General features: G+C 31.2%; 1 protein-coding gene across 1 annotated transcript; it reads right to left on the bottom strand.

The window, feature by feature from the left end:
• Positions 1-12,157: 12,157 nt before the first annotated feature.
• LOC111894804 (RING-H2 finger protein ATL56) lies at positions 12,158-12,598 on the bottom strand. The gene has a single exon (XM_023890903.3). The coding sequence runs from the start codon at positions 12,596-12,598 to the stop codon at positions 12,158-12,160; it is 441 nt and encodes a 146-aa protein (XP_023746671.2).
• Positions 12,599-12,858: the final 260 nt, after the last annotated feature.

Below are 12,858 nucleotides of genomic sequence, written 5' to 3'. Positions count from 1 at the left end.
ATAACAATCCTTTGTTATGATAATAGATAAAAAATATATTCATAAAATGATAATGTCGAATATAGCTTAATGACTTTATGTTAAAATTAAAATAAGTTGTTATGTTGCGTTAAAAATATAATTATATTATTGTTTTGTGTTAAAAATATAGCTATATTACAAATATATATTAATGGTAAATAATATTTTTCAGTTAATTATATGATCTTTAGAGTAAGACATCTTTCAAAAAAATATTCATCGTCTTTTATCACTATGTATTCTCCGTTTTGAAAAGAATGAGTGAGCTCTCATGGACTTGGATTATTGAAATTGATTTTACAAAATTGCATTTATATTCGATTATGGTTTGCTTTTCAACTTCAAAGACATTAACTGACAATCACTTATCTCTACACTTCAAATTACTGTAAACTAATCCTTGAAATAAAACCAAATGACAAAACACAACTATTCATCGCCCCTCTCTGAAGAAACAAACTATTCACCAAAGTTAATTAATCACCGTTTGGAAACTATTCATCACAGCCGCTTTGCACCGGTAACGACTAGTATATATATATATATATATATATATATATATATATATATATATATATATATATATATATATATATATATATATATATATATATATATATATATATTAAACCTATAATAAAACACAACTAAGTGAGCATTATAATAGAAAGTGTAAAACACAATATAATCTAGTGTCCAATACATTACAAAAGAAATGTGAAATATAATTACCAAGTATTTTATAAACATAAACATTATGAACTATTTGGTGGATTACTGGGTGAATTGTTGGATGGATTGTTTTGGTTGAAAAAGGTTGTCATGTGTGGTTCAAGCATGACTTCCTTTGTTGCATATCAAATTGTAAGTCTGTGTGGATTTCTCTTATGCTAGCAACTGCCTTATGCAACCGTTGTACTAGAAAATGGCAAGACAAACATATATAGTTCGTAAATCTACTTACTTCATTATGGGACCTTTCACTATTAGAAAAAAAGCATTTAAGGACGCACAAACAATGACACACAGTGATAGAGGACGCGCATTTGTGCGTGCCCTAAAAACTAATGTCAGTTTTCCAAAATTTTAAGGATAGAGGACACGCATTTATGCGTTCCCTAAAATTAGTGTCAGAAAAGAAAAAAAATGTGGAGGGCGTCTTTCATAAAATGTGTGTCATGTAAATGTGTCGCTTTATAATTTTTAAGTGAAACACATGTTTTAGGCGAGAAATGAAATTGATGAAAATTACCCCCACATATTGGATCCCAAAAATTAAACCCCCCACCTCTTCGACTTAGCAAGAAAAAGCCCTAGGGCCTTCATCTTCATTTCACACAAGAAAACCAAGAATGGAATACACACCGGCAACCAACATCGGCGAAGACGCTCACCAGGAAATGGTCGCAGCATTCTCAGAAATTACTTCTGCTACCAAAGAAGAAGCCTCCTTCTTCCTCGAATCGCACAACTTCGATCTCTATTCCGCCGTCTCCACCTTCTTCGAAATCATTGTCGCTGTAGAAGAGGCTCATGTGTCTGCCTTACCTAGCCGAAACCCTAACCGGCCTTCTGATACACATTCCCCTTCATTTTCTCCGTCGTCTTCTCTGTCTTGCTCCCGATCAGCCTCCCCACCTCCTGCTATTGGTTTACAAAATCCTTACAATATACGATCTAGGAACACCGCGACGGATAAGAAGTCATCAGGTAGTCGGTCTACTGGACGCATACAAACTTTCTCTAATCTGAATCGACAGGGCGATGACTCCGAAAGTGACTCCTATGTGGGTATGTCTTTGCTTCTCACCTTATGCTACATCTTTTCTAGGTCAATTGGCTTACTTTATTTGTATTATTAATCTACTTTTACTTTTTTGTGAATGAAGTAAAGTTCAAAAAGGCATCTTTGTTGGTATCTCAGGGTCTTACAAACAAGCTCAGCACATGTGATACATGCCATGAGGATTCTCATAGTTTCCCTAGTCACTTTAGTTACCTGCCACTTGTGCTGCCAGTTTATAATGTTGGATATATGTCTCATGTTGTGGACATTTTGAAGTGCATATGCAAGGTATTGTAGCTGCAATTTATGTTTTCTTTTCCCCTTCCCCTTCTCTTTCCCATTTACATGGTTTTTCCTTTTCAGTCTTGTTCCTGCATATTGTTGGTGGAGACAGAACGTGTAAACTTCTTAAAGAGGATCAGAAATCCAAATTTGGACCATTTGAGGAAGAATGGAATTTATAAGCAAGTAGTTAAAAGATAGAAAAGGGCATGTTTTAAACATGTTTTCATGCAACAGTTGCCCTTAACGTTGTGTGGGGTTACAGATCAATAATGCAAAATTAAACCAAATAATTTCACTTTCTCTTCAAGATAAAATGGTTCTCTTGAAGTTCACCTCGTTAATGCTCAATATCTTTGCCTTATGGACAAAAGTGGTAAGAATAGCATGTTCATTCCGTGTCAATTTTTTGGACCTGCTATTCCACATGCATATAGATTTTGTTGGTAGGTTCTAGTAACAAAATACAGTTACATTTACATATCCAGAAGCTCATCATCAGCAATTAAGTATCTATTTTTGTTCTATATATTTATGTTACTTTCTAGTTCTTATCATGCTGAGTTTAGTGGATTAGAAAGAGAATTATTTATGGTGAGGGAATCAGTATTGTATGGTCCTGATTTTGGTCAATCTGAGCTTGCTGCCATTGTTATCAAGAACTCAAGTAAAAAAAAGTATGGAGGTTTAGGGAGGTCAAAAATCACAGTGGTTGTTCTTCCTGGAGATATTCATACATTAGAACATTAGAACATTCATCAATTATCTCTTCCAGATAATTGCTTATTCTTTCTCTAAGCAAAGTAGATAAATATATCAATCTGATACCAATCTTTCTCTAAGAAAAACTGATACCAATCTTTCTCTAAGCAAAGCAGATAAAGATAGCATTCAAGCAGTGAAGGCAAGAATAGTTAAATGTTATATGATTATGAACAGGGGAAAATGCATAATTTTTCCTACTGAGTCAACCATATTCAATGTCATAGCAGGTACTTTATGTGAAATTCTTTTAGGATACTTCATTTTTCATATTGGTTCTATTTATGGCTTTTTCAATAGCATTGGATAGCCAATCCTTCACACACATCAAAAACAACTGCATTAACATGGTTTATTAGTTGGGTAACCCTAAGTAGTGATCCATCTGAAAAACAGATCACCTTTTATAGGTATTTTTTGGATTGCAATCATTCGTCAGATCACCATTTATAGGGGTTTAAACTTTCTTCATCTTTGGGGGTTTATACTGTGAGGTAGCATTCAATACAAGTGAAGGTCTTCATATAGCGACTCTGTATTTTTTAAGGAATGTTATTAATAGAGGCCTTCTTAGGATATGACCGATCAACAGGTTACGAATGCATAATTTGCTTCAAGAGTTTGGGAGAGATGTTTATTAAATCAATTGAATTAAGAAAATATAACATGATATAAATACTCCCAAGTTTCTATCTATTTTAATACCATTTTGTATAAAATTTTCCATATACTTTGTGAGACTTAATTTTTTTTCTTACATTTCCTTTATCTGTATGACAAGGAGGAATCTTCAAGGTCTCTTTCTAGAAATGAAAATGCTTGAGAAAGAGAGGGTGCATGGTTTTCTGAATTCCAAATAGCTACATTTAGTAAGATGGGTAACCCCCTTTGTGTGTTTATTTAAATTTTCTTGAAGAATTAACATGGTTTATTAGTTATGTCTAATGTGAACACGTTTATTGGCTGTTTGAAAGGGAGGTGACTCTTGGATTTGGGAATGGAGGTAGTAACAATAAAAGTTGTCATTGGAAACTGATCATATATTTTTTTTATTCAGTGTGAAGTTTAGTTGTTGGCATATTTGTGATTGTTGGGGTGATCTCAGGCCTAATCTTTATAGGAAAGGATGTCATCATATAGGAGAAGCAGAATGATTTGAGAATTTACTAAAGATATTAACATACCTTTGTTGGGTGTAAAAAGCTTGTTATCTTGGGTGAAATGATAGAGATCTTATCATATGAAATCCTAATTTTCGTTCCCTAATCATTATGTCCTAGATCAGTAAGTGTCTGAATGTCTAAATAACAGAACTTGAAACCCGGATGATGTTGGTCTGTTAGTTATCAACAGGATGATAAGATCTCAGAATTTGAGTAAAGTTTGGTGTGAGTCACTATCCCCCCAAATGATTACTAGTAATTATTTCATTTCTGTTTCTGGCTAAATGTCTATTTTCTTGTTGTTTTGTTGCTTTGTTTCTAAATCATGCAACTTTTCTTGTTTCAAGGGTAAAAAATCAGCACTTGTGGTCATGTGTGCGAGCTCAGGTAAGCATTGTGCGCATTCCTCTCTGATAATATTTGTAAAGGAAATTGTTGAAGTTTCAATGGGAACAAGAGAGTAGTTGGAAAGTGGTCCTTTTGTCCTGATAAGCCAAACTATACTACTACTTTTTTTTAGGTATGAAGTAGGTGTGGGAACCCATTTTTATACGAACGGTGAGTGCGGAAGTAAGATATCTCGAGATTAATCGTGTTTTTGGAAGTATGAACACGAAGAACATATTATGAGTTCATAAAAAGACTAAGAACAAAGAGAGAATAATATTGATATTCATGAAGAAGATGGTGGGAGAGAAACTCTCCCTGGGTGGGAGAACCCACCACTTTCTCTCTCTAGATTAAATTGTGAAAAAAGTAATCTCTAATCTAAGAAAAAGTGAGCTAGCTTTTTTGAATAAATGACCAACTCTCCCTTTATATAGGAGGGAGAGTATTTATACCTAAAATACAATAAAGGGAAAATACAACCTAATAAACACTCATTATTTGTGGAGCATTTACATGCACCAACAGTAGGACAGAGCCAGGAACCTATTAAAGGTGATCAAACCCCTTGAGAATCGTGAATTTGAAATACCTTTTAATAAAGGAAAATGGGTTCAAATGCTTGGTAGAATTCGTTTGACTAATGAACCACATGATGTTCATGCCTTGCAACATGTATTTTCTCATCAAGGGTCGTTAAATGTGAGAAACAACAAGCACTCTCATACTTCTCAAAACTCAAAATGTGGAGTAAAATTACTTCTCTGCCCTTATTTCATAAAATTAATCATATGTCAACAAAACCCATAAAGATTCACATCCAAACACCCTTAGTTGCTGACTGATTCCCCTATGATTTGAACATAATGGATATTATCTTTAGCTTTATATGATGTTATTCTTATGCATACTATTTTGATTTTGATTTTTGATTTTGAAGCAGAAATAATAGCAGATTCTGAAAAAGGACTGACCGAAGCAAGAAAGTTAGAAGATTCGTTAGGCTTTCGTTCTTAAACTGTTTGCTTGCTTTTGCTAGTATGAAGAGGGGTATTTCTGTCTTTTTTCCCTAATAAGAATTAATTTTAAAAGTAGAATGAAAGTGACAATTGATTTTGTGTTGTGTTTTCAGGGTTGATGTAAGTGAATAGCTCTGGAGTTAGAAGAGGAAAAGAAAGCTCAAGCTGAAAGAGATAAGATGCTGCAAATGCCAGTGTTGCATTCTTCATTTCAATTGTTAGTATGAAACACAGAGTAGATTAGATGAATGCAAATTTATATATTGTAAAAAATAGAATTGTATGACATTAAATTTTATGAAATGGATTGTATTTTTTGTATATGGTATTTTATTTATATTATGAGACAATAAATGCAAATTTAGTTTAAAAATTAATAAACATATAAATATATTTTTTAAACATTTAAATTTATGATATGCAAAAATGTGTTTCATCTTCATTTATGGCATGGCCTTTCTTGACAGGGCTTTTAATGATACGCATTGCGTGTCATAAATGTGCATCGTTAATGCATGTCGTCTATAGAGGACGCACAAAAGTTTGTCGTCTCTCGTTATGACAGGGCCTTCCTTGACGTGCATTTGTGCGTCGTCTGAGCGTTTTATGACACGCATTGCGCATCGTAAAAGACTGTTTTTCTAGTAGTGTTTGTACTACAAAAAGGCAAGACAAACATATATAATTAGTAAATCTACTTAACATGTAAACCATTGTAGCAATGTACTCCACTTTATTATAAAAACATGCTTTAATTTAATCTAATAACAACATACTATATTTTTTTGACCATTATAGCAGTGTATTCATAATAACAACATACTTTGAGTTTTTTATCCATTATAAAAATATACTCTACCATATATTATAAGAACATGTTATCAATTCAATATTTAATAATAACATATTATACTTTTTGTCATTTATAGTAATGTACTCAAAATAACAACATACTTTCAGTTTTCCTTTTCCCATTATAGTAATGTAATTTACTCTATTGTAAGAAATTGTTACTAATTTAATCCATAAAAGAATTATACATCCTACTGTTGTGCAAAATGTAAGTTGGCAGCCACTAAAGAATGAGACCCCGTAAATAAAAACCGAGAATCAGTGGCTCCTATCCCATACATACGATCCTTGCGGGTCCCTCCTTATCACTACAATTGTATATGGTTCCCCACATCAATATCATGAATATGTTATGTGCAATTTGTATAGATATGATAAATATAAGTTACATGTTCATCATGCGTTGACTTTGAGTAAAACTTAAAATTGGAATGCTCTTCCTAGTAATACAGCTCCTTCGATTCAACATCAATATATGTTTACATGAACACGTCTAACCAGAAGGGCTCTTTACCCATCATTTATTTCTATTTAAACAAAACATTATAATTGATGTAGTTAGTGTTAAAAGAAAACTAGAATACTAAAATCTATAATTATAATTACTGTTGACATCGATGGTTGGCATTCCATATGCTCCATTGCATATCAAGGTTGGCGTTTCATATGTTCCCTTGCATATGTCTCATTATCACCCTATTAGAATTGATGGGTTTTTTTCTTTGCACTTTCAGCACTTTTCCTCTCTCTCTCTCTACATATATATATATATATATATATATATATATATATATATATATATATATATATATATATATATATATATATATATATATATATATATATATGGGTTTAAGTTCTATGGAAAACAAAAAAAAAACCCCTAAAATTCATAAAAATATATAAAAAAAATACTTAGAGATCACAAATCTTTTTTGTTTTTGACTTTATATTCTTAAAAATCGCAATCTTTTATATAATTTCGCTGAATACTTTTTTTTGAAAAAAAAAAACAAAAAATAAAAAATAAAAAATAAAAATTTGATTTTATTAATTTTTTTCAGCGAATATAGAAAAAATGTTGCGACTTTTAAGAATACAAAGTCAAAAAAAAATTGTGATATCAAAGTATTTTTTTATGCATTTTTATGATTTTTAAGGTTTTTTTGTTTTTCCTATAACACACACAAACACACATACATACATACATATATATATATATATATATATATATATATATATATATATATATATATATATATATATATACTCCTAATAAATCATTTTTTTCTACATGTCTTCTTTTCCTTTATTTTGACACATGACAATTTTTTCATTTTACAATTTTTGAATATTCTATTTTTTATTTGTCATTTTATTGTACTTTTTCATTTTATTAAATTCAAGTTCCACATTTAATGTGTAATTTAATATATATGTAAGGTATTTATTAGAAATGGTTTATATATGTAATATATTCAATGTATTAAAGCCTCATTAATTTTAATAATTAAAATTTTTTCTTATTTTTATTATAATTTTAAACTTTTCAAATTGTTAAAATTTGATTTTTTTTACGAGAAATTAAATATTCTCCTACTTTTTATTCCTATAAATCTTCCTACCCAATTAAATGATGACATGTGTCACATTTAATGCTCATTTAATGATATTTTAGTTTTTTTTAGAACAACAAATCTACACTACCCCTAAACTACTCCGAATACCACCTATGTCTGCAATGAGACTTGAACCATCAACCTCTAGGCAGGAGGACAACACCCGGTACAGCCGGGCTAGAAGTCCTTTGGTGATATTTTAGTATACTAAAATGACACATGTTATCATTTAATTTGGTAGGATAATTTGTAGGAACAAAAGTAGGAGGATATTTAATTTCTCTTTTTTATATGAATCCATGTAATACAAGGGTTTCACACCTAATGCTCTAATAAATGAAAGTTTTTTTGCCACATGTCACACTCTCATTCAATTTGTCAAATGTCATCTTATGTTTATTTTGAATTAATTTCTTTTCCACATATCATTTTATGGTTTTTTCTATTTTAATAAATTTCACATAATATTTTAATGTAATAATTACAATAAATGTAGTAATAAATAAATGTCAATTTCATTAATGGACTTATCTTTTTATTTCAAAATAATCAAATTAAAGTTCATTAGTTATTTTTTACATGTTGAAATATAAAAAACAAAAAGTATGAATTTTGATATATTTATTAATTTTTTCTATAAAAAAATAGACCTTAACTTTTCAACAAACAAAGAAAATGAAGTAGGATTTTTTGAAAAAAAAAAACATTTTTATATATCAATATGGATCTCTATAGGAAGAAGACGAAAAATCATAATGGTATATTCGGTTTATTTTTTTTATAAAAAACATGGCCTAAAAAGATTAAACTAAAAAATAGTGAGTATTGTTATAATCTGGTGCATGTGCGCCATTGTAAAAGTCTACAACACTTCCTTTTGTCGGTGATCGCTTTAAATTTCGACGTTTTGAATTGGTTCATTGGTTTTTTGATTACTAATGGTTCTCTATTGAATATATATATATATATATATATATATATATATATATATATATATATATATATATATATATATATATATATATATATATATATATATATATGCTCAGGTTTATTTGAGACCATGCTAATTTTATGAGACCGTGAGACCAAATCTAAAAATAATTTTAAAATGCAAAATAAAATGAAAAATCCAAAAATTCATTTTTAATGATTATTTTCGAAACTTTATTTAACTAAAAAAATTTTAAAAAAATTACCGTTCTTTTTTTTTTTTGAAAAATACGTAAAATATTCTAATAGAATATTACACTGTACATTTCTAATTTGATTTTTAGAATGTTTAGAATATTTTACTAGATTTGCCAGATATGTAGAATATTCTAAATATTCTACTAAAATATGTAAAAAAAAATGTATTTTTTTATATTTTTTTTGTATTTTTTTTTTGGAAAATATATATTCCGAAAATAATATTGGAAAAAAATTTTCGAAAATTTTCAATTATATTGCATTTTAAAAATGTTTTTGTTTTATCTACTAAATGAGTGGCTAGAATTGTGTCTCACGGTCTCACAAAATTAGGTCGTCTCGCATGAAATATATATATATATATATATATATATATATATATATATATATATATATATATATATATATATATATAGAGAGAGAGAGAGAGAGAGAGAAAAAAAAAGAGTTAGGTTCATATATAAATTCAATTATTATGTGAATGTATGACCTAGGGGTGAGCATTTTGGCCGAACCGGACTGGACTGGTCATGGGGAATATTGTTGACCGTAGACTAGATAGGATGAGTCATATACGTGTCCGTGTTCGGGTCCAGGTCCGGGTTTTCCGGTTCTTGGACCCGTTTAGACCGGTACAACTTTAATTGCATAGAATACAAGTCGTTAAAATAAGTTTTTAGGTTTGATGGAACTCGTTAAAACGAATATTTTACTGGGTTTGATACGATACAACTTGTAAAAATGATTACGTTCTGTTTCATGCATAACTAATCTACCTTGATGTTATATTATTATAACTTGCAAAATTAATTTTCTAAATAAAAGCAACTAACATATAAATTAAGTTCACAAAGATCCCTTTCATATGATTTATTTTTCAAAGATACATAAATTCAGAATTATATTCTAAAATAATAGTTAAAAAACTAAAATATTTCAACTTTGATAGCTTAACTTTGAAGGATTGTAACTCACTAAATGTAATACCTAAAATCAACAAAATTATAGTCTAAATTCATCTACAAATTGTAAACTAAATATTGGAAAAAACTGCAGGTCAATCCGACTTCAAATGAATGAGTTATGATTGTTTAAAAAATTTCACAGATCACAAAATTTTAAAAATCTTGCTGAAAAGCTGAAATTTTTCAGCTTTGATAGCTTAACTTTGAAAGACTGTAAGTCATTGAATATAATACCAAAGTCAACAAAATTATATTTTAAATTCATCTACAAACTATAAATTAAACGTTGGAAAAAACTGCATATCAATACGACTTATAACAAATGAGTTATGGTTTTTTTAAAAATTTCACAGATTACAAAATTTTAAAAATGTTGCTGAAAAGCTGTTTTCAGCTTTAATGGTTCAACTTTGAAAGATTGTAACTCATTGAATATAATACCAAAATCAACAAAAGTATAGTCTAAATTAATCAACAAACTGTATATTAAACATTGGAAAAAAAACGCGTATCAATCCGACTTAAAACGAATGAGTTATGTTGTTTAAAAATTTTCACAGATTATAATTTTTTTTTAAATCGGGTCCAACCGGTTCTAAACCCAGGAAAAACCATACCGGTTTTGATGGATTCCTAGAATCGAGAACCGCCCCGGGGGTCCAAAAAAATGGTCCGGTCCGGTCCACCGGTTCAAATGTTCACCCCTACCTTAAGGGTTGCTATTAAATCGGCGCTTCACGTCATTCCATTCTTCTTCAGCTGACACCATCGGTAGCAATAAGTTGACGGTGTCCATGGCTTGCAACAGATTCTTTCAACGAGTTTGATACCCTCATTGATTGGAATCTTTAATTAACAGAGTCATGGTGCATGGGTGGTGGTGATGGTGGATGATTTTTGTTTTTCAAGAGTGAAGACACCAGCATCTCGTAAGCAGGGGCGTAGCCACTTATTACCAAGATGGGTCCTAGGACCCACCTAATTTTTTAATTTTATATAGTATTTTTATTGAAAAAAAATAAGAACTACCTTGAAAAAAAATAGGACCTACTTAATACTATTTGACAAAATAAGAGAAAAAATAATAATAATAGAGGACTTATACTTAAATTTCAAAGCAAATGGTTAATACTTTCAAAACTTATCATACACCGGAAATAAAAAGAGAGTTGAAGTTATTTGATGTTACAAAAATAAATTATGAAGTACTTTTGGTTGGACAAAATGGTTGTTACAAATGAATTCTTTAAAATGAAAAGAGACTCGGTCGATCAAAGTTGCTTTTTTTTGTGAAAATCAAGTTGTAGGGTTAAGTAGACCGGTTTTCCTAGTTTTTAGCTCTTCTATCGGTTTGACCCGACCCGATTTGTCACATATAGCGTTGACTCTTTGGTTTTTTCGCTTTCACTTAACTAAGAACCACATGTTCTAGATTCGTCACTACTCGGAAGAACCACAATTGGTTGCTTGGCTATTAGTCCATGATATGAATACAAAGATGTTTTCAAAGATGATTATGATCATTACATATGTTGCATCGGTTAGAGAAATCAACGAATAGCCTTTCAAATAAAGTGGAAGATTACTTCCTCCGGTATTTAACTTCGTTTGTTATCTTTTCTAGTTTTAAGTAGATTGCTTTCCTTTATAATATTAGTCAATCTATATGTTTTCGATATCAGTTCCCTATGAGAAAACCAAAAGCTATTATTATACTTTGAATCTCATCATTATCGCAAATTTGGTCATTGCCAATTTGCTCATAAATGAGAACAGATGAATTAACAAGTCAAATTTATGAACTCCGATGTTCCTCAGGTGAAACCCATTTTGCAATTGATTTGAAGAATGTAAATCTCAAATTAAACTACATTCATTGAATATATCAAAAACTATCTATCTATTGAATCTGTAACAGATTATATCACACCTAATTACATGAAAAATACAACACAATTATTAAAGCAACTAGATTTAATTTCATTGAGATGCACCAAGAAACTTGAATCCTTGAGATCTAACAACACAGAGTTAAAATGGAGGAAACCCCAAAAAACAAGTGCACAACGATTTGATTTGACCTTACCAATTCGAACTGCTGCCAACATTTCTACCTAGCTACGCCGATTGCCCATAAAAATTTAGTTTCTTCGTCACTGATCATGGAATCGGAGGGCCCAACGTCGTCTAATCGGACCCGGGTCCTGCAAATTGGGCAATTGGGTACTTTCGTTAACCATTTATCGACACATCTCGCATGGAAGACATGGTCACACACCGGAAGTACACGGCAGATCTCTCCTTCGTTGAAATATTCCAAGCAAATCGAACAATCGTCGGAGGCCGCGGCTGTGGATTTGTCCGCGGCAGGGTATTGGAAGGGTGGGATGTGGTTCTGTATGTCGTGGAGAGAGAAGGAGGAGGAAGTGCGAGGTGGAGGTGAGCGGAGGCGGAGGCGTTGACGGCGGCGGTGGAGAAATGAACCGGCGAGGAGGAGGAGGATGGCGGCAAGACCAAGGAAGAGGAGGAATAGAGATAGAATAAGGAACATGACAATGACTTTAAGGAATATGGAAAGGAGTTTAGGGCTGGGTTTGGGTGGCGATGGCGATGGGGTGTTGCTGTTGGCATGGTCATGGCGGTGGTGGGTTTCAAGATTGTGGTGGCGATTGGGGTTTGGCATGTCAATTGTGGATTACAGGAGGCGGAGATCGATATAGGGGTGGAGTTTTTTAGAGGAAAAGAAAAGGATAAGGGTGGGTTGTTTGTATATTTAGAGAGAGAAAGTGGTGATGGTTTGAGGAGAGAGAG

The sequence above is a fragment of the Lactuca sativa genome, chromosome 8, assembly GCF_002870075.4.
Source record: "Lactuca sativa cultivar Salinas chromosome 8, Lsat_Salinas_v11, whole genome shotgun sequence".
In the NCBI taxonomy this organism is placed as follows: domain Eukaryota; kingdom Viridiplantae; phylum Streptophyta; class Magnoliopsida; order Asterales; family Asteraceae; genus Lactuca; species Lactuca sativa.
This window is presented reverse-complemented; position numbering and strand designations above follow the sequence as displayed.

Bases quoted from the DNA above. Each gene is read 5' to 3' on its own strand.
- LOC111894804 (XM_023890903.3), bottom strand. From the start codon at position 12,598: ATGTTCCTTATTCTATCTCTATTCCTCCTCTTCCTTGGTCTTGCCGCC.